General features: G+C 41.7%; 1 protein-coding gene across 4 annotated transcripts in view; it reads left to right on the top strand.

The window, feature by feature from the left end:
* The first annotated feature begins 5,454 nt into the window (after positions 1–5,454).
* The window catches only part of KIAA1210 (KIAA1210 ortholog), a 61,503-nt gene continuing 44,348 nt past the window's right edge, over positions 5,455–22,609 (top strand). For 2 of the 4 annotated variants that reach the window (XM_075513586.1, XM_075513584.1), the window contains exon 1: positions 20,872–21,067. In XM_075513586.1, the coding sequence (XP_075369701.1) occupies position 21,067 (1 nt within the window). In that variant the 5' untranslated portion in view covers positions 20,872–21,066. Of the gene's footprint in view, positions 5,474–20,870; positions 21,068–22,609 lie in introns of those variants that run through there. The other 2 variants (XM_075513582.1, XM_075513579.1) reach the window with 2 other exon arrangements.

Raw genomic sequence — 22,609 nt, 5'->3', positions numbered from 1 at the left:
ACATTCAGGTAATACCCCCTGGCCCCCAAAAAACACAGAAGCAGCAACCACAAGGCACTATTATAACATGAAAAAGAGAAGTGTCCAGTCGTGGACTTCTTTATTCAGGCTTCTTTTCAATAGAAATTTTGGTGAAGTAAAACTTAAGATGAAGGAAGTACTGACTTGGTGTATCTACTCGGTATGGTGTTCACATGGAGCAACTGGAGTCCTGAATACAGCTAAGTACTACTGGTGTTGTCTGCTCCTTGGTGTTAGGTGTGAGAAAGCAGAAGTGATGTTTTGGGTCTGAGTAGTTGTCTCTGCAAATTGTGTCCTCACCATCCTTTAAAAAGAACAAAAACCAATGCCCAGTCAGAATATCATCGTTCCCTCCACACAAGTGAGTAATATCACTCAGGGTGCACATGGAGAAGAAATGCAGCATATCAACCGTGGTTGTGCATTGTAGCTTGCCAGGTGGTTCACATCACTGCTTCAGTGGTTGAAGGCTGCTTTTACTGAAGCTATCATTGGGACATTTAGTTAAATAAAATTGAAAGCAGTGCATTTCATTTACTTTCTGATTCTCAGTGTTAGGAAAATTTTAACTCTGTGGGCCACCGGGCCTACTGATAAACAGTTTTGCCTTTTGGGATACGCTCAGGACCTCTCAGGACTAAGGTGTTTAAACATGTTGGCTCTTGCGAGGTAGGGTGTTTGATTCCACCTGCTGTCTGATTTGGGAAGCTCCTTTTACTGATCAGCACTTGGACCTTGATCTGTCCCTTCATGGTATACACTGACTTTTGCTTCCACCTGCTTTGTAACTTGAAAAACTCATTGTTTCATTGATCTGATGACTGAGATTTGTATTTGGTAATAAAGTAGGTCTGGGTTTTGACCCTCTTTAGGATAAATCTCTGAAACTTTAGAATTATTCAAACTAGGAGCTGTGTTACCTAGATGGCAGTTAATTCTGCTCAGTGTAGACGTGACACTATTGCACTTCATCATGTTGATATAACACGTTGGAGGAATAGATGTAGAATAAACAGAAATTTGGAGGGAGATTTTTGTTTCATTTTTTACAATACATTTTGTTAAAGAAAGAGGAAAAACCCCAGACTCCAAAACAACGCCAACCCTGAATTTGACCATGAACCAGGCACTGAAGGGAGGGAAAAAGAAGCTCTGTTTATGCCTGGTATCCTAGAGAAACCATCCAAGAACAGTTCATTCTTAGATAAAGAAGGGCCAGGAAACATTGCCAAGATTGATAGAATCTCAAGTTCTGTGCCACATGAGCGCTGGTACTGCAAGTTACAGTTGCCCAACTTCAAGCTCTTTTTTTTTTACCTTGCAGCATATAAAAAAATATTCATATGCCTCAGAATGCATCTTACTTAAGAAAAAAATAAGAGCAGATATTTAGAAGTAAATGGGCATAAATAAAATTATGATACATCAGTCAGAATTATCTAAATTCATGACCCCTTTGTTATACAATTATAGCTAGCAAGCTTACTGGGCAATTCCTTTAAATGGAACTGAGGTTCTAGTCAGAATGGAGTTGGCTCTAGCTCCAGATAAATACCACAGGTATTAGCTGTGCTCCCACACAGGTTTTTGTCTCCATTCTATAGACAGCAATAGTATCCTCCTTGAAACCATTCTGTTAACAACATCTATGAGATGGGTTGATAAAGCAGTTCTAATACAATGCTCTCTTCTTATTAATTGAAGAAAACATTGGAACTCTGATAACTTTCATATCCTTGCAAATCGGAGTAGTTCAAACAGTTTTGAAATATTCCTACTTGTTTTTTTGATAACCAGCATAAATCTGTTAGAGATGAAGCAAAATTAGCTCTGCTATACCTCAGTATTCTTCTTACTGCTCTATTTCCACTTTGGGACTTGTCTGGTAGATGTAATGAATCTTTTAGAGCATATTTAATGCTTCTAAACAAAGTGTGCTTTGCCTAGGTTCCCCATGATACACTTTACCTTCGCCGAGTACACGGGGACTGTTGTTGCCAAGCTGGTTTTGGTCCTCATGTTCACTCTTTGTTCCTTTGGAAGCCCTCCACAGGAATTCTTTTCTTTAACTTACCTGGCTGACAATTTTAATTCAAACTATGACTGCAAGAAAGTTTTCAGAAGTTTGCAAAGATACTGATGCCCAGTTTGCATTACTTGTGAGCAGATTCCCAGAGCTGCTGGTCACCTGGAACTATTGCTGGCTTTCATTCGACCTGCAAAGACCCAGGGTTTCTGAAGTAGAGATGAGGTATCTTAGTCTCTGAGCTTTCTGAGAACTGGTGATGCATAAAACCACTGGCAAGTTAGATCTTTACTGTCTAGCCTGCAGTCTGATTTTTAACTCCTACCTGAGAATTTGAGAGACTTCAGTAGAGTAGCATAGGATTGCATTACAAACAGCTTGTAACATCAAGTGGCAGCCATAGAGAGAAGTTTTTGCCTTGTGGCCCAGAGGCCTCTTGGAATCTGTAGACTTCTCAGGAAACTAAGTAAAGAAACTAAAAAGCAAGATTAAATGTGCCTTACAGGGACACAAGGAATCCAAGCCCTCTAGAGAGAGGCCATCCAATAAATTTACATAGGCAAGCTCCGTCATACCTGCCTGTTTCTCACAGCTGCTGTAAAATGGCTATTACTTCTCCCTCTGCTTGCCCCCCCTGCCCCGGTAATAATTTAACTTACTAACAAGGAAAAAGAAAGGAATGATGAGGAGCTGTAATCTCACTCTTCTTTTACTGACTATTGCCTACCTATGCCAAGAAAACAGAACCCCTCCCTAAACTGCAGAGGTCCAGCAGGTCAAATGCACTCCTGATGCTGGCAACAGGCGTTGTATTAAGCTGTTGTTAGAGTGGGTCTGTTCCAGGTGCAGAGCAGGCACCTGACCTAGGAATGCCCGGAATTATGTCTGGTCCTCAGATCAAAAGCATACACCATCTTTCTGCTGGACTTTGGGGTTTTTTTAGTTCTTATTTCCATCTCTGTCACATTTCTGCTTATTTTTCAGTTGCATCTTCTGACTTTCTAGCTGTGTTCTTCATCCAGCTAAATGCTAGAAGAAAGAACTTTGCAATGTGAAGATGACACTATGCTGAAGGCTATCAAGATCCTGTCATTCCTGGAGATATATGTGTAAACATCTGCAGCATAAAGCAGCTCCAGATGGGAATTTTTACCAAGTTTTAGAAAATGTGTCAGAGAGGGGGGTCAGAAAGGCAGACTGCTCATGCTGGAGAAAGACTGCTCATGCTGGAAAGCTCATGCTTTCCTTGAAAACATACTGATGTGAGCTTGCAACTAAAATCTTCCCCCCTCCCCCAGCCTCACCTTCCCCGTTGCTTGCTTGTCTTTTAGGCTGCCAGGACCATGGTTTTCGATTCAGTCATGCTGAACAGGACTGACAGTCACTGTGACAAGAAAGCTTGCTTGGTCAGTGTGTACAGCAACTACGCTAGGAAGTTTTGGAGATGTCTTGTCTTTTAACTATGGATGAAAATCCGGGTGTGAATTCTGAATATGGGCTGCCTGAAAGGCAGCAGATGTCAAAAACAATCTGGACAAGCTGTAGATACTTTGGGAAGAGGCAAGGAAAAAAGATAACATAAGTCTGCCTGTGATTCTTGCAATGTAACAGTCTCAGTATCCCTCGAAAGCACACTGATTGACGCTGAAAGAGTAAATAAAATCCCTGACTTCCTGAAAATGACTCCTTGGATTTGCATATGGGTCTGATGAGCCAGGAGGGTTTTATGTGTCAAAAATAACTGGGTGATGTGAAGGAAACTTGGTGCATTCACAGACTGAGTCAAATCAGTAGCACTGTTAGAGGGAGTAGGAACTGTTACCTCTGCTCTGCCAGTGTTGGCTAGGGGAATGGTATCCATTGCATGTACATGGGTTCTTCACAAGGAGCAATTTTTACTTACACTGGAGACATTCACTTTGCATGTCAGAATGCATGAGCCGTCTTCGTGCGTGTCACTATATCCCGGAAGTAGGGCTGTTATTTCTCTGCCACTGTGATGGAGTGCTATTTCTGCTACAGAGCAGTTCATCCTGTTTCAATGTGAATTGACAACCAGCTTCAATGTTAATAGATTTAAAAGTTAGAAGAAGGGAGATATCAATAAACTAGGATGGTAGAGGTTTCTAGGTGTAACCTTGCAACATTTCAGTTGCAGAAATGCAACGAGATAGGCATGGATTCTCATCTCGGTTTGAGTTTATTTAGCTGAAATCTGTTTCTAACACCCCTAGTTGATTACAAAGAGTGCTTTTGCTGCCTTTCTTTGGTCTGCTTTAGTTAGGTGGTCAAATCCAAAGCAGCACAGACAAGACAGGGGTGACTGAGTAAAAAGAAGAAAGCAGCAGGAAGACAGACATGTGGAAGGAATATCACTTGCTTTTTTTCTAAAATCATCTAGGTGTCTAGTTAGATTAGATATACTTCAAGGTGCAAGCCAAATTTCTCTGTTCCACAAATGGTTCCTTTTATCTTTGGTTTTCTGGTTTTATTAAACACGTGAAGACAGTTCAGTCATGCGTGGTTTGACACAAAGTTAGATTGCTAAGTAGTGATCCAGTGGAATCCAGTTTTTGACACATTAAGGAAGCACTCTTAATTTCTCAGCCTGATGCCTTTCCAGCTGCTCTAGTCATGCAATGTCCTCAATGGGAAAAATCTTTCAGACCCTCAAAGTCATCCCACAGCCTGAGAGATGTTGCACAAATTATACCTGCTGAGAAGATGCCTTGCACCGTTCCCCCGATCCTCTAGGCAATGTGCTGAATGCAGACGTCTTAGGTCATCAAGCTTAATGTTTTCCCAAGCATTGTGTCTCAGGAGCTAGGCCACAGAACTGCCCGCTACCTTCACGCCCTAGGCTTGCCTTACACAGCTGAATTATTACAGGTCTCCCAGGTCCGAGTCTGTGAGATTCACGGATGCTATACCTGTGGGGAAGCCCCGGAAGCCTTGGAGACAGCACAGGCTTCCCACCCCGTGAAGGCAAAAGAAAGAGCCAAAATTCCTGCAGTATCAAACACCTCCGTTTTATTTAACCTGGCTTCCCAGGCCAAGCGCGACTTTCCGGCGGCGGCAGAGCGGCCTACTCTGACGGGCAGTCCCAGCGCGGGGGTGCCGAGGGCTGACCCGCCTTCACCGGGGAGGCCCCGCCGCCGCTCCCCCGGCCCTTCGGGGCGTCTGTGCCGCTCCACTCCCTGGCTCCCCCGAGGGACGGCTCCCGCGAGGGACCGCCCCCCCGCTGCCGCTAACACGGTGCGTGGGAGCTGGGGCCTGCTACCTGCTGCACGAGGCCCGGTGCCCGGCGCGGGCGCTGCCCGGGGCGCGCGCTGGGTGCCGTTGGGCGGTGGCGGCGGGCGGGGCGCGCGGCGGGGCCGCCCCGGGGCGGCGGGTGAGGAGCGGCGCGGGGCGCTCGGGCGGCGGCCGGTGAGTGGCGGTGGCAGCGGGCGGAGGGGGGACGGGACGGGACGGGGAGGGCAGGCGGTAACCGGGAGGGGGCACGGCCCCGGCCCCAGCCCGGGCAGCTCCCGTCCCCGCTGCCCCGGCGCGGGGAGGACTCCCGCCCGCTGCTCCAGCCCTCCCTGCCCCTGGGCAGCGGCGTAGCGGGGCCGTGCCGGTGAGAGCTGCTCGGGTCGGGCTTTGCACAGGCGAGACCCTCGGTGCTTTGCAGAAACGGAGTAGCGCTAACGGTGTTTCGTGGCGTACGCGAGCGGCGTGAGCTTGCTGTGAGGCACTCTTTGTTCAAACGCTTCATTCACCGACTGCTGGCTAACGTCTCCTTACTCCTGCGAACGTGGGGTCTGCCGGGCTAAATGGGCATCCTCAACTTACAGACTTGCAGTCTTTCAGTGTCAGATCTCCACATTTCATGCCCTTAAACAATTTTTTTAACCTATGTTAATTAGCTGGAGTAGTCACGGTTATTAATATGAGCTGGACTTTATTTTGTGTCTTGCATCGTTAGTGGAATTGCTGACTGTCTCCCAGATGCGAAGTCTTAACACTGGTGTTGGGGACGGGGAGAATCCATGTGATCTCAGAGCAAGAATGCAGTGGTGACATGAGAGAAGTAAGGTCTTGTAAAGGGAGCAGATTGGATCCATAACCTGTAGTAGAATGAAAAGACACCCACTGTTTCATTTCTTTCATGATTATTTTGCTGATACACTCCATAGAGCTTGATCTTACAAACAACTCTATGCAGGAGTAAAGCCTTAATCATGTCATGACTTTGATGCATTTCCTATGATAACTATCCTTGTGCAAGTAGGAGTGGCTCATGTAAGGGCAAGTGCTTTCCTCGAGGTAACAAGCTGCAGGCAGAGTACGAGCACAGAGTATCCAAGAACCCCAGCGAACCACCTCCAGGCTTTTCCATAGTCTAGTCCAACTGCTTTCTTGGAAACGTCATTCGAAATGTCCCTTTCCCCTTCCAGCCATTGTGCTGTGTCCTTGCACCACATGCTACAGAGATCTCTGTGAGAGTGGATTCCTCTGCCTAGACCCACACAATCATCAGAGCTTGTCTGATGCAGATTTGGATGGGGTTTTATTAATTTCAGACCTGGTGTACCAGATTGGAGAACTGGAGAGTGGTAGCCTAGTATGCATACTCTGAACTGCTTGGGATTACACTCGCTGTAGATCTTTTACACTTTGTGTTGTCCTTCTGATATTTGGTGGGAACTGAAGGAGGTTACAGGTAACTTGAAGTATACTGTCGGGAGCCTTTAAAACAGAAAGGCAAGTTTGGTGGCATTATCTTTTATGAACAGCTTCATGAACATGATTTTCTATTTCTTTTTCTCTGACACAATGTAATAAATGATAATTAAGACTCCAGTACCTTTGCAGATACATTATAAGATGAGAAATGCAAATATATATTTGTCTTGCTGTTATAAAATAAATACAATGAAAAATTAATTCAGTGATTTCATGGGCATGGAATCACTTCTTGCACTGTTTGGTTGATCAGTTGTTTATAGGTTGGACTTCTAGCTATATAATGTACAGACCAGTACAATTCCTGAAGAATATTGCACCTGAAAAGTTACATTGACTTAGTGAAATTACTCATCTGTTTCTAAAGAATGTCAGTAGATGACTTATCACAAGATCAACACAGTTACACTTCTCCAGACTGGGCTCCTACGTAGTCATAAAAAAATGCAGCCCTGTTGCACAGGTGGGGTGTGAGGTTTGCAAGGATTCCAGAACTATCCAGCCCAAGAGAGAATTTGGGTCCATATCTGCAAAATTCAAAATTGGCTTGGTTCTTACTCACTATATTATAAGAAAGTACAAAGCACTTCTCCTTACCTTGGACTTCATGACTGACTCAAGTTTAGTATATATATAGATTTATGTGATTATGTATGTATATAAATGCTTTTTCTACTATGCAAAACCAAGTTACTTGGATGTTACACGAACCAAAAGTAAACTCCTGTGGTTTTTTAGATCATTGTGAGTTGGAAGACTTTTCCATTTAAGCTGTTTGCTTGTGTTTCTGTCAAAGATTTGATGGAATTTTTCTGAAAATGAAATGTCACAGATTCCTGTGACCACAAAGATGGAGATATGCCCAGTGCAGATTTGATGACTCAAAACTCTTTGTCCTTTGGAACGCACAGCACAGGTTTTTGGCTGTATTCAGACATTTGGGAAGTAGATCCCCTTTTCGACTTCTTTTTAGTCTTCCCGGGAGCCAGTAAGTGCAGAAGTAATCAGCAAAAGTTAAGTTTTACAACTTAAAAAGTTTTACTGGCAGTGGCTTCTGTTTCAGAGTTAACATTTGTCTTCACTTGAAATGTGTCTTAGTTTACCAGTCAGAGAATTTGCTGCAGACAAATGCACAGCTATGTTTTCTTTTACCAGAAGAAGATGTACGACAGTCAAAGAAGAAATGAGAAATTGTACTCGGTCCAAAGACCTGCTTAATACAGGCCCATTTATTTAGATTCTAAATACAGATGCCCCCCACTACAAGAGGGACATTGAGGTGCTGGAGCGTGTCCAGAGAAGGGCAACGAAGCTGGTGAAGGGTCTGGAGCACAAGGCTGATGAGGAGCGGCTGAGGGAGCTGGGGTTGTTCAGCCTGGAGAAAAGGAGGCTGAGGGGAGACCTTATTGCTCTCTACAACTACCTGAAAGGAGGCTGTAGAGAGGTGGGGGTCGGTCTCTTCTCCCAGGTAACAAGTGATAGGACAAGAAGAAATGGCCTCAAGTTGCGCCAGGGGAGGTTTAGACTGGATATTAGGAATTTTTTCTTCACTGAAAGGGTTATCAAGCATTGGAACAGGCTGCCCAGGGAAGTGGTTGAGTTGCCATCTCTGGAGGTATTTAAAGGACGTTTGGATGAGGTGCTTAGAGACATGGTGTAGTGGTGGTCTTGGCAGTGTTAGGTTTATGGTTGGACTCGATGATCTTAAAGGTCTTTTCCAACCTATACGATTCTGTGATTCTGTGATTCTGTGATACATTTATTTAGAGTCCGATGGTTACTTAGAATATTTCAGAAAAAAGCACTAGCTGCAAGTGCAAATACTGGGATCATGCATAAGCATTAAGAGAAGGGCTAAGATGTTACCCAATTTTGAACAGCTGTGAAAATTGGCACTCAGTGAACAATACTTTGTGTACATGGGAGAGAGTCTAATACGTTTAATACCAACAAACACATCTTTAACCGTTACTGCTTAATCTCTGTTAAAATCCACTACAACTTTGACCAGAATGCTTACTGTATCTGATACTGTTGAAGTGTGTTAGAGATTAATTCATCTTTATTTATTTATATGAACTATCTCTATATAAACAAAAAGGAAGTACACATTGGTTTAGCAAACTGGGGAGTTAACCCCCCCCCCCCCGAGGATTTTCAGTAATCCTTATGTTTGTAGTGTGGACAGTGTGCGTGGTGTGGTTGGTCTCAATATCTTTAGTTATGTAACATAAACATCAAGCTGTGCAGTAAGTCAAACGGGACAAAGCAGCATGACTGTAGTCCCTGTTGTACATCAGATTGCAAGCCTAGGCTATGATAGGAAGAGTTGAACTCGGTGGAAAGACTGTCATTGATTTTAATGAGCTCTGGATATGGCCCAAACTCAAGAATCGGTGGCTTGACTTTATTGGAATGCCACCAGCATCATGTTGAGTCATGAGTACACAGATACATATACATCCTCTTAAAGTTTCAAATAGCTTTCAAAAGCAATGCCAATGCCACAAGCATAGATGCCATTTGAATTTCATCAGTTTCTTCTAAATGAATTCAAACACATTGCATGTTGAGATTTTGCTACTCGATATTGGTTTTAGTGGAAATGCAGTCCTGTCCCCTCATCATTCCCTCAGATGAGTTTCTATGCTGAGTCTTCTGTCTGTTTAAGGTCAATCTATTGTATAGTTTAAGCATAAAGCTACATAGATTTCTCTCCATCTGGAGAGATTTATCTCCATATCTTTGGTTGACAGCTTACCTGTGCAATGGAAGGAGTGCTGCAGGTTACAACTTGAAACCACCTCTTTGGCGAGCAGCAGACACTGAGATTTGCAGCTGATGTTATTAACAAGGATCGTTTTAACTACTATTCTTCCCTCACTCCTGCTGACTATTGCAGTTCCCCGATAAATCTCATGAGATCTCATCAGGTCATAGCTCAAACAGCCAAGCGATCATACAAGACTCTGAACATTCTTCTGACCAACCAAAACCAGGCAAAACTGCCAAAATACATACTTGGCCACAAAGCTTGAAAGCAGGATCTTTAATGATTCAACCAAATATTATTTCCAATATACCCACTTGTTTAAGCCATCACATAGTTTTGCTGACTCAGGAGTGCTGAATTTGGGATGGCTGCACTACTCTAAGCTCTTAAAACTGTAGGAAGTAATGAGGATCTTATTTCACAGCTTCTTTTTAAATTGCTGCTTAAAAGCCTGTGGGGGAAAATGGAGTTTAGTGCACATACTTGTTTTGCTTACAACTTTGACGCCCTCTCTAGAGCTAACCTCAGCAAAACGGTATGTCAAGGAGTTATAGTCTCTCCTGTTTTCACTGCCATTCTTTGGCTTTTCATCTGCTGTTCCAGCCCTTTCTTCTTTCTGCTGAACATGCATTTCTTAAATTTAATTGATATTTACTGTAAGAAGAGGCTGCCATCATTCATGGAGGTCTGTTAAATATTATTGCTATGATTTGCCAGAAGATGTCACAGTAGCTTGCAGTCAAGCATGTCCTTTCCTTTCTCCCAATTTACATTTCACAAGACCATTTTTGTATTCCACGAGGTTAAGTGGGAAGGATACCTGCCAGCGCATAAGGGGTTAATGCTGCTGTAGTTTGGCTGGTTCTTTGCCAGTCTTTGCTCTTTTGAGTGCCAAGACTTTTTTTATTTTCTTTTTGAATTTTTTTTTTTTAATTTAAGATTCCCAGCTTAAGAGAGTTGGAACTGCAGCCCTTACCGTGCGATCTGGGGACATTTGTCTCACCCTGGAGCATGGTATCTGGCAAACCAGCATCTTTTCCCAGGCCTGTTGCTGACTTACTGCACATGACTGCAGCCAGGTAACAGGGATGTAAGGCTCTTCCTTGCAATGTCAGGATAAATTTTATCCCTATGGTTCAAGAAACTATTTGTATATTCCTAAGCATTGGTAATGACAGGAGGGGGAAGGTTTAGAGAAGACACATTCTCTCATCCTATTTTCTTTCAAAGCAGTGTCAGGATTTCTGAGTTCTGAATTTACCCTCTGTTTTTTTATATGATACATTTAATTATCTCAGTAGGAGGAAGTGAAAGGGTGAGGGAAAGAAGGCAGGGGAGGTAGGCTGTTTGGTTTACTTGACATTTGAGAAATGGTCCAAGAGTTTCTCTACAAATTTAAACTACAGACCCATAGTATAATTACCCAGGAACATGCTATGAGCGGGGAGTGTGTATGAATGGTGCTTGCTTGATTTTGTTGCTTTTTCAATCTATACGTTATATTTGAGTCTGCCAGCAAATGATTTAACACATCATAGGGAGCTTGTGGATTTATATAATTGACTCTTTAAATCTTAGTTAAAAAAAGGGAGATGTGAACACAATGTTACAGAGGATGGGGCACAGAAAACCTCCTGTGCATTAGGAGAGTAAACGCAGCTGGAGATGTGATTTCAGAATTGCCTTGTGTACAATACCAATGAAAGTTCTTTCCAAAATCCTTCATTCTTTCTTTACAGAATATATTAAGACAGACCTTATTTACAGATGCATAAAGCTTTAAATTTTTAAAGATTTTGGTCCTTTGAAAGAGACGTAGCATGCAGCTATTCTGTGTCAGAGTAAATTTCAAAACCACAATGCAATGTGTTTGTGTGCTCTTAAGAGTTCAAGAGCAATACAGTGAGCAGAAGAACATTAGACTGTTTATACACCTGTTGTTGAATACCAGCATGTCCTTCTTTAAGCATTTTTTTTTTAATGCTTATTTTCTTATTTTGGATCTATCTTTTGTACATTATCACTTTGTTGCTACTGTGCTGACTGAAGAGTGGATTTAATGAGAGTTAAACTCCTAAAGCTGTGGGTTCTGCAATAATTAAAATGATATCTTATTGTACAAGAAAATGTTAAAGTTCTTACAATAAATCAGCTTAAAGCAAGAAATCTGAGTCAAGGAAAGACTATCATTTATCTCAGAAGTTCTTGCGTTAGTTTGTCAAGCTTCTACACTATGCAAAAGGTTTTATATTATCTTTTTAATGTGAAGCAGTGTAAAATCATGTTAAAAAGAGGAAAAAAAGGAGCAAACCAGCCATTATTATTGTGATGAGTCTGAAGAAACTATGTTGTAAACAATACCACCACAACTTTTGTTAATTGGATTAGAGGAAAAAAAGGAATACAAGCAATTTACATGCTCTGATTCTGGTGATCACATTTCTTCTGCTCTACTGGCCCTCAAACTATGGCCATTGCCACTGCTTTTCATTCTGCAGTTATAAGAGGGATACAAACAGTCATAGGGTGTGACTTAGATTTTATTCTACTATAAATTACACGGCATCAGCACAATCATGTGCCCTCATTCCTCCAAAGGAAAAATATTTCAGATTTTGAACAGGTTTTCATTTTGGTGGAAGGGGTATTACATTTGTAGTGCATATGGGACCCTTCAGAGATAACATATTTGCTGTTTTTGTAACTGATTCTGATAAAAATAAAAGCTTGATCATATCATCACTAATACCATTTTTACTGATGACCAGTGGTTATTCTGCAACATTCAATGGCATTTCCTTTGGATGTTTGTTACTAACATCCCATTGTATTTAGCAATTACATATCAATTCATGGTGAGAAAACTTCGCACAATCTAGAAAAAAAATCCAGGAATCTTATTAGCGTTTAGCATTTGTACTTGGTTACAGTTGCCTTCGTGAAATATTAAATCTCATCCACAGTGAGAAAATATTACAATATAGGTATTGTGTAATCAAGAAAGCAGTGCAAATCCATCTTGTAACTTAGCTCATCAACCTTTAGTTGCTTTTAAATACTATATAGTCTTGTACACTTTACGTATAAATAGTTCTCAGTAGATGGAGGCTTGCTTAGTATTTTCATGACCAGCGGGAGCTCCCTGAGTGCAGAACAAACATAGCTAATCTTTAGACTTCATAGTAGCTTATCTCCAGGCAATATATAGAGTCCCTTGAGGACTCAATTAGTACCATGCTAGACATTATCAGCTATATTAGCCTCTATGTTATATGCAAAGGAGCTGTTTCATGAGAGGATCTGAGTTTGTGTTCTTGAGTAGGTGCTGATAAAACCTGTAGAAGGGGTAGATGACTTTTCAGCTACATGGCGCATGGTGACAGCTGCTCCTCTTCTGGTTTGGACCTGCAGCGTCAGCTGGTATTTCACTGTATGGAAGCTAACTAGATGGAAGGAACCACTTAGTAGCAAGGATTCAATACCTGAAGCCAATACCCGTGGATCTCAAGTACGTTCCGTTTAAAGGCTAGCAGTAGGGTCCAGAGTGGTGAGGCTGAGTGTGGCATTTACCCTAGGAAAGCTGTAGGTATCCCCTAATCCCCGTGGTAAAGCAGAAAGATACTAAAGCAATGGACTTAAGTTTGTCATGGCTCTTAACTGTAGCTTTTTCAGATACCGCTGATCCTGGGATAATAGATGGACCCAACAGCTCAGTGCATTACTTAAGTGTATGCCCAGCTCTGTGGTTGCACTGTTTGAAATGGGAAGGACCAAGCAGAGATCCAGTTTAAGCATATGATTATGTGACTTAGTGACACAGAACTGTAGTTTATTCAACAGTTTTAGGTAAAATTCTTCTGCAATTAGCTTATTTCCTGCCTCTGGATATTTATTAGGTACTTTCCCTTCCCATTATGATGGGAACAGCTCCAGCATATTTAAGAGACAATTGGGAACACACTGGGATATTTAAAGATTCCCAGAACTTGAATCCGAGTAATGCATTGGGCTGCCGTGTAAGGACTCTGCTGTGCTATGGGTCTGTTCTGGTGAAATTGGCTCAGTATGCGGTATTTTTTATTATGTGATGATTTTAAAACTCTGGATGGGCTGGGCCAAATCATGTAGTGCAGTCATTGATTTCTAATTTAACTCAGCATTTTGATGCCAGTGATCCTGTAAGAGTTCCCACGGCTGAAGGCTGGCTAGTGAACTTAAAGTTATCTAGGATATTTATAGGGTGCCTATTCTTGTAGGATCTTTCTGGCTGTCCTTATTGAGTGAGGGAGGATGGGGAAGGACTCTAAAACACAGTTCCAGGCACTGGGAACTTTGGGTTCAGTTGCAGTTTATGGTTTCTGGAATAGTCACTGAATTACTCTGCCTCAGTTCTCCCAGTTGTATCTGCAGTATGGAGTAATAATATATTCTGTGCAGAGGGGCACATGTCTGGTGCTTGTGATTAGTCTTGCAGATATCAAGTGGTAGGAGTAAACTTACTATTACTTAATACTTTCTACTTATTTTGCAGTTTGTGGAATGAACCAGGTACTGTATTCATGCCTTTATACAGAGGAAAGCTAACAAAGAAGGCAAGATGTTACCATTGCCTACTAATTTGAGTTAAATGTCAAGAGTATGCAGTTTTGACTTTATTTTTCTGTTCATTTCTCCTTGGAGCAATAAAGCCTGCAGGCAGGACATTCTGGGACCTCACTGCCCTTCTCTGAAGGTTAATGGTCACTTTATCTTTAGCCTTGTGTTTGCAGGCACTGGAGTCAGACAGCCTTTTCCCCCGAACTGTGCTTCTGTGATTTCCTGTATTATTACTTCAGCTGACAGCCAGTGAGATGGTATCAGAGATGACCTTCGCTTTTGAATTTTTATTTCAGTCGCAGTTGAAATTCAGGATGTTGATGGTTTTAGGAATATTATTCCAGATGTGTGAGTCCCTGGTTCTCCTCTTGCTTATACCTGTACAAACAAATCAGGAGTAATTCTGTTGAAGAGGTGGGCCTACATTAGCGCAAAACTAATATACATGGGAAGTCATTAAACTTGATTGCTATTCACAGCACAAGCATTTGTGGCAATGTCGGTCTGATGTGTCTCCAAGGGAGCTTGGCCAGAGTGTTGCAAGGACATTGACTGGATCTGTCCCTAGAGGGGAATTTGGGAAGAATGGGGTGTAGAAAACTCAATTCGTTATTCACATCGTCTCAGGATATTTGTTTAGACTCGGTAACCGTTACCTCTGATGTTCGACATCTAGACTAGGCACTGGTCCATGTGCCTGTAGCTACATACTGTGTTCTCACATTTCTTTCCAGATGGTCTTGTATATTGGTGCCTGCTTGGACACCGGGAAGGAAAAGTTGTGTTGTTGGAACTTAATATTTTTTAACATGGTATTTTCTTAAGTCAGAATGTGTAGAAATAGAGCTCTTTTGTTCAGCTTCTGCACTACCCCCCTTTAGACAAAAGAACCACAGTTTCCCAGTATATAAAATATTGACCATGCTAGTATTTTCACAGGAAATACCAAGCTCTTCCACTGTGTCAAAAATAATCTGCTTTTCATTCAGACTCATTAAAATCTTAAATTTTAGATTTATGATCTTGGATGAAAAAAGCAGATACGTGAGAGACAGCACATCCTGGCTATATTGTCTATGTATACAGGGATGCTGTTACTTTCTCCATAAATAAATGACATATTTATGTGCAAATCAATCCTCGTAGATTTGTAAAATGTCGAACAAACACTTTATCTCTTTATCTGTATTATTTGTTTGGCAATTGGTATTTTTTGACACTGAATCTGAGGTTACATCTGTGATCCTGTTGCAAATCTAGGGGAAATTACCTTTTGAATGACACATGGCCTGACCTTCATCTCCAGGTAATCCAGGAAGAGTTCATGGTTGACTTTGGGGGCACAAAGGACAGATTTAGCAGACCAGTATCTTTTTGGCCATATTTTAGAATTCAATAATGCACTGGATACCCCATACCAAAGTTTATCTTCACTCCTTCCTCAGAAGTGAAGACAGTGTGTTTGTGGTAAACTGCAAGAAACGAGTCGGACTCAGAATTACCAAACACTGGAATCAAAGAGATTATATGTATTGCTGCTTTCTGTGAAATATTCTTTTTATTCAAGGAGCTTGCAGGAAGTCCTCTAGCAGGGAATAACAACAACAAAAATCCCCCAAATCCCACACGTTGTACACAAAGTATAAAAATAGACGTAATTAGAGCAACATACAGTAATTAGACTCCAGAGCAAGTATCATGGCAAATTCTTCAGGCTTATATGCATGAATAAAAAGCTGATATAGTGCATAGTTAGAGGCCCCTGACCGCACTCTCTACTTTCAGTTTCAGAGATAGGCTTTGACCCTCATTTTCCTCCTAATATTAATCACAGATGGATGTATAAACTCTGCAAGGCAGAAATCCTCTTATCTCCACTTCTTTGTTGTCTGCAGAGTACTGTGTTTGATTCCAACCCCGTTTGTTTAAAGCTCTGATACTGCAGCTTTTAACAGTGATGCATGTTTAGTTGTTTCTTTAGTATTGAAGGGTTTTCACTGAATATTTCCAAGCCAGGCCCATTTGCCAGCCTGGGAATCTCACTTGTAAGAAAGCTGAATCCATTTCTGCTTCAGGAAAGTGTTTCCCGAGAGTCACTTTTATGTGAGTGCACAGGTAAACAATCCACATGCCAAATGCAGAGAGAGTTGTGATATGGGAAGAGTGACTTGCAATGTTATGGTTAGATTTCTGTGCAAGGTTTATTCCAGGTTATAATGGAAGGAGTGCTTTACATGCAATTCAGCTGGAACGGCACATTTTTGTAAACACTCGGGCAAGATCAAGTGCAGCATAAAATCTAGTCTGAAAGTTCTCAATTAACCTAGGCTTCATTGCTCAATGGTAACGTCAAGAGAACTGGAAGCTAGACTTGGATTCTGCTGGATTTGCCCCGAATACCTCATTTGATGTCCAGACACTGACAGGGCTACTTTTTCAGAGTTAAACAAATTAATAGAAAATGTCAGTTGTTTGAGGGTATGCAGCCCTGCCCTAAAAGGAGGGGAGGGTCTGTGCGGCTGCATAGCTTCAAGTGCATTACGGGATGCAGGAGGGCACATGGTGCTCAGGCTAACAGTAGCTGGGAAAGGTGGAGAGAGGCAAAATAACTGAAAAGTGCAAAATGTTGCTAGGGGTACAAATGCAACACGCGTGTAAGAAATACACAGAATCTTCATTATATAAAATCCAAGTGCATATAGATCAGTATATGACAGCTCACCCCATCGCAACGGTGATAGGGGGAGCTGCAAACCTCCTTCAGTGAATTCTCACCTGATCGACATGGTTTTTCGTGACAGCAAAACTTACCAGAGGAATGCAGTCAAAATGTGACTTTGTTACAGTCACTAGGAGAGAGGGAAGTAGACTGGATTTTGGTAGAGTCTAAAGGCTAAAAATGAGAGACCAGAGTCTGTCTTGTTAAGAAGAAATCAGTTCAGAGACACCAAAATATACAGAAAATCTGAAATGCTAAGGTTTATCAGTTTGCTGTAGGATTTCTACTCCTACCCCTACATTTGTTTGCTTAAAAATTCACATGAAACTTTTGTCCCTTTCTGAAAATAAATTAAGAAAATATAAATCAAAGATCCATGTTTAAACACAGTTTGTGAATCATGGGATTTCCTGTGTGACATCTGGTCCACCCCTGCTGCTTTGCACTGTGTACGTGTCCTGATTGCATGCAAGCCAGCTTTGAATGCACATTTTGCAAAGTGTGAAGTGTTCACTGTCTGAGAGCCGGGGAGGCAAGGACACGGTTAGCCCTTAGAGACCTAGTTGCAAGAGGCTGTAAGAAAAGCAGTAGATCTGTCGGACACAAAACATATTTTGAATTGCTGGTTGTGTGTGTAGCTCCTAACACCTCTGCTGTCAGGCTGCTGGCATGTACCCTGTGTTACGTGTATATGTGTAGGAAGTGACTGTGGAAACATGCCAGTGTTTTTTAGCTCACATTGAGTTTCCCCCGTTGGATTACTAGTTGCTGCTAGAGGCCTTTTTTGCAATGACACAGGTGAAAGTGCCTGTGAAACAAATAACTCGCTGATTTTAGGCGCTATATTTTGGTGCAGGCATTTCTCAGTGATTGGGTTGCTGGGCCTTGCTCAGACTTGCATCTCCCTTCGGAGAAATTAAGAAACTTGTTGGGAAGTTTACCAGGCTCTGGGAGCTCTGCTGCTACCTCTCATTACTGCCGGTACCACTGTGGGAGGGCAACTTGCCACCTGGACTGCTTGGTCTGCCTGCAGACTCAGAAGATGAAGCGAGGTGGATTTGGATGTGCAGTGATCACAAGGGGATGGTGAAATGTTGAGGGAAAGCAGTGACAGTGAGTTTGAAAAAGTCAATGGGGAAGGCCATAATTTTCAAATGAAAGTGGGCCTAGACTGGACTATTTCAATCAAGCCAAGCCACAAACTTTAGAGGAAATCCAGATCTGATTCAACTTCCAGGTGTTTAACTCGCTGTCTTCCCCACCTTTAAAGAACCATCTTTACTTTGCCAAAGTCTGTATTCTGTGGTTATTTGGTGTTCGTCTACTTTCCAAGCTGAAAACAGCTTTAATTAATTCACTGGCAGTAGAGCAGCCCGTTCGCTTTAGCACTTGACAAGTGAAGAGCTAATGTCAGCGCAGCGACTGTTTGGCTGTCGGACCTGGGGTACAGTACATAACTGCTTGCTTGCACTGATTTACCTGTGGACATAGAGCCATGATGTTTATCAACATCTAAGATTTCAGATCTGTGCCCAAAAAGCTCAGTGTGTAGCCATTTGGAGCTGTGCTAGGGATAAAGAGGCAGAGCAGCGAATAATAAATGCTACCATGAAGTGGCTTGGAGACTGATATGAAGATAGAGAATCAAAAAGGATTAAATCCTGAGGTGGGGTAATTATTTTTAATGGCTGTTTACTGGTCTGTGCTTCTTGGAAAGTAAGGGGGTTTCTAGATGGTGCAATGTGTGTTGCTAAATTGCCAGATCCTGGGAACAGGACTATGTTTGACCTAAATGGAACCCAACAGATGAAGATTTGCAATTTCAAGTAAGTAACTTCAAGACAAAAATACATGAAAGAAAAAATAATAATGAAAGGAAACATATTCTGAAGGCAAACCATCTGAGGAGGTTAGGAGACAGGGAATCTGCTTCATGTTAGCAAAAAATCTGATCTTTTGAAGCTTGTGGGCCATATTCTACACCAGTTAAAGTGACGAAATTCTTCCAAAGCCATCAGGATTACACCCTTCCACTGTCTTTAGGGATTGGGCTTCCCACTGGAAGGCCATTTGATCTTTCTTGCTTTTAAATACAAATGCGAATTTCTCATGAGGTCTCCTTCATTTCTTACTATAAATGTTTCCATTGGCAGCATTTTCTGAAGTAAATGCGAGGCAGTTTTCAGATGCAATCCTACATCCAAGGTTTTGTACATTAAGCCAGTCAGAAGGTTTCTTCAGTAATCTCCAGGAATTCCTTCTTCGTGGTTGTTACCCAATAACCGGAGCCTTGATTTTGACTTTTTTTTTTCTGTGGGCTTTCTCTGATGGGTAGACTAGTGGTCTCTAGCTAGCCTTTTTGTGTTAGGATTAGGAGTTCAGCACGAAGTCATTGTGACAAATGCAGTAATTCAGGACAACAGTGAAACTCATTTGGGTAAAACTTCAACTAGTGTTACTGTATTTTTGCTTCTTTTCTTTGCTTCTTTGCTTCTTTGTCTTTTCACAAGAGAGAGAAAGTGTATCTGCTTGAGGTCAGGTTTGATTTGCAGTTCTCCTGTGGATGGCATTGAAGTTGGCTGCTTGTAGAGGCTTTCTCTTTCCTGCTAAGTGGGAAACTAGACTAGAATATGATTTGGTTCCTGTTTGTGATGGCCCTTGCACTTGCTGTCATTTATTATTTGTGTCATGGCTTTCCTTTGTGTAGGGGGCTTTATAGAAAATAGAGAAATGGAGTTGTCCGTTCATAGATTTCAAAGTTCTGCACCGTTATGAAACTGCTGTAGCTGAGTCAGTTATGGGACCCCTCACTAGCGGTGCATTTCTCAAACTTCATGTCTCTCTTATGGGAAAGGTGTTAAAATAAAATATTTTTTTCCAAGTATTCCAGAAGAACTGCTCCACCTTAGATCTGGTCTTGCTACTCAACACCTTTAAGAGAAACTCATATAGAAATACTCATGTAATACTCCCTCTTACTGGCTTGCCAGACCCAAGTATTCAAATACTATGTACTAGCTGAGAAACAGAAATAAATGTGGTTTTCTTCTGATCTTTTAGGAATGAGTGTAAATCTTTCCTTTGCAATTATGAGAGTTATGAACTTACTACATTTAAATATGCATGCTTTTTTTTTAATCAAGAGCTGAGATTCTTACCAAGACGTGTGACTCCAGGAACAGGCTAACACTTTGTTACTGGCTGCTGATACTCCCTAGTTGTGTGCAGGCAGCACAAGCAATGTCTTGCCTCACCTCTCTGCTTTTACCTCAACAGAGGCCATTAACAGCCATGATGCAGATTCATTTCCATATGAACTTAATGCAATGTAATATCAGAAATGTGTGCAGGTATGTTGTCCCCAGGGCTTGGGTCACCCCTGTGAAAGAAGCTGCTTGAGCTTTATGTTCCCCAGCATTAAACCATAGCCATTTTCCTCCTTCCACACCCACCGAGGGCCTCCTTAGTTGTGGTAGTGAGTAACAACTGTTGGTGTGTTGTCAGAGGGCATCACCAGGCAGTAATTTTCTCATATGGGTGTGCTGGCTACTTTAAACTCCACAGCTTTTTGCCTGACCTTGCAATATTGCAGGGATGTATTTTTTTTCTGTTAATGTGCAGAATAGCTTGTTAGAATAGATTGTGATTTACAGTGAGATGGGATAATGCCGGCTCTGGAAGGTCCCGTGCACCCCTTATGTGCTAGAGAATGACTACATTTTTTAGTGGTTATTTCAAAGATGTTGCAAGTATTTTCTGTAGCCTTTCTCTGTCTCAAAAAAAACAATAACAATTAATCTCCTCAGGGCTTCTGCACATCCTAATTACAACCAAGCCTCTCATTAGTCCCACAGGGAGACAGAATCAAATGCCATATGGTATTTTACACTTAGGATGCTGTGCTTACCAAGAGCTGGAAGGAGACAGGAAAAGGGGGAGTTAACAATTCATAACCATTTATGGAACAGGCACAGCCCTCCCTGGACCCAGTTCAGCAGAGTCTAAGGGCCTCAGATCAGGAACTTTATCTGGCTAGTAATTGTATCGGCATGCTGGCTTTCTTGTGTGCGTGTGTGGGCATTTGGTGAGCAGGATACGAAGCTGCAGAATCTTTGTGCTGGCATCCACACACAAGGATGAATTAAATGCACACACGCCTCCTGGGAAGGACCATGGCTGGATTCTACGGTTGCCTGAAAAGTAAAAAGTAAGTGCCATGCTGAGCCCTCCCCTCCACGTTTCCAAAGTGAGCTGAGTCTAGTGGGTACTTTGAAATTCTGTCTTTGTTGTATTTCAGCAGCAGCACTGAACAAAATGCTTATGCCTTGAGACTGAAGTACCATTCTGAGTACAAAAGTCCAAAAAATCAATCCTGGCTGAAATACCAGATCGGTGAAAATTGGTCATGTTTTTTTCCTTCAGAGGTATAGACATGAAATATTGAAAAAGGAATTAAGAACTTTTTCCTGTCTAATTATAGCAAGAGGAAAAATGCCTTCTTCCTTATTGATTAGCTATATTGTTTATATATTACCACATAAAAATGAGAGATACAGAAATGCACATTGGCTTTTAAAAAATGTTCAGCTAGAAATCTGGCAGTAAATGCTCTTTGAGAACTTGATGTGCTCAGTTTTTGTATAAGCAACCTGAGGTTCGTTTCTGTAATCACTCCCTGTTGAGAGATTTGGTTGCGTTTAAAATAAATATTTTTTATTGCTTCACTGACATATTCTGTTCGAGCAGACTATAAAGGGAGAATAGAATGGGACAATGCATGTTAGTATTTGTGCTTTAACCACCATGAAGATACATTCTGTTTTTCCTTTGACATTCTCCCTGCTAAGGAATGGAACAAAATTTTCTGCTGCAAAAACTGAGCAGTGGTTTTTGATAATGTTTTGCATCAGCAGACTGTAGAGGGCTCTATTCTTGCATACAGTATGGGATTACAGAAAGTGAAAATGCACAGTGAAAGGCAAGCAAAGTTGTATCTTGAGGCTTAAGATGTGAATCCTGATAGTTAAATGTATGGATAAGTCCTGGTTAGTAGAGGGGAAAAAAATAGTTCAAAAGTGAAGCTAGCAATTCACTCTTTCTCCTTTTCCCTCTTCTAAAGGTTGTATCCCTCATACCAACAGTTTGTCTCACATTACTCTGGTGGAAATGTGCATTTTCAAACACACAGTTCCTATTGGATTTCAGTCAGCATTTGCATCCCATATTGACTCTTTTTCTCCTTTGAAATTTGTAACAATGTCTATGAGAGGTCATTAATATTTGGAAAGCAAGTCTGCCTTAGATAAAGGGGGAGGATGCAATCAGAACTAGCAAAAGGTCTAAGAGTGAGTCCTGATGAAGGTAGAAGGATTGGTACTTGAACTGACGAAAAAAATCAGTTCATACAGTTTGATTTATGCTACGTTGTTTTACCCCTAAATCTTCCAGCATCTAATGCAGTTAAACAAACTTGGAAGCCTGAGAGAGGCTATAAAGGCTGGGCAGATGAAGGCATACGATCATTCATGTGGCATACGATCTCTTCTTTCCTGGTGGATCTCCACCTGACTTATGAGGAACAGGGGTTTTTTTCTTCAACAAATTCTTCTTTCTTGTTACTCTTCAGTTAGATCTCTACACTTGATATATATACAGATTATATTCCTCAACCTGTTATTTCAGCCCTGTGATGTGTTCCCAAGTGGATTAGTGCAGCTATTAATACTTTGCAGTCTCTACAGATTTTATA

The sequence above is a fragment of the Mycteria americana genome, chromosome 10 (genome assembly GCF_035582795.1).
Source record: "Mycteria americana isolate JAX WOST 10 ecotype Jacksonville Zoo and Gardens chromosome 10, USCA_MyAme_1.0, whole genome shotgun sequence".
In the NCBI taxonomy this organism is placed as follows: Eukaryota; Metazoa; Chordata; class Aves; order Ciconiiformes; family Ciconiidae; genus Mycteria; species Mycteria americana.
Note: the sequence above shows the minus strand (reverse complement) of the source record. Positions and strands in the feature narration are given on the sequence as shown.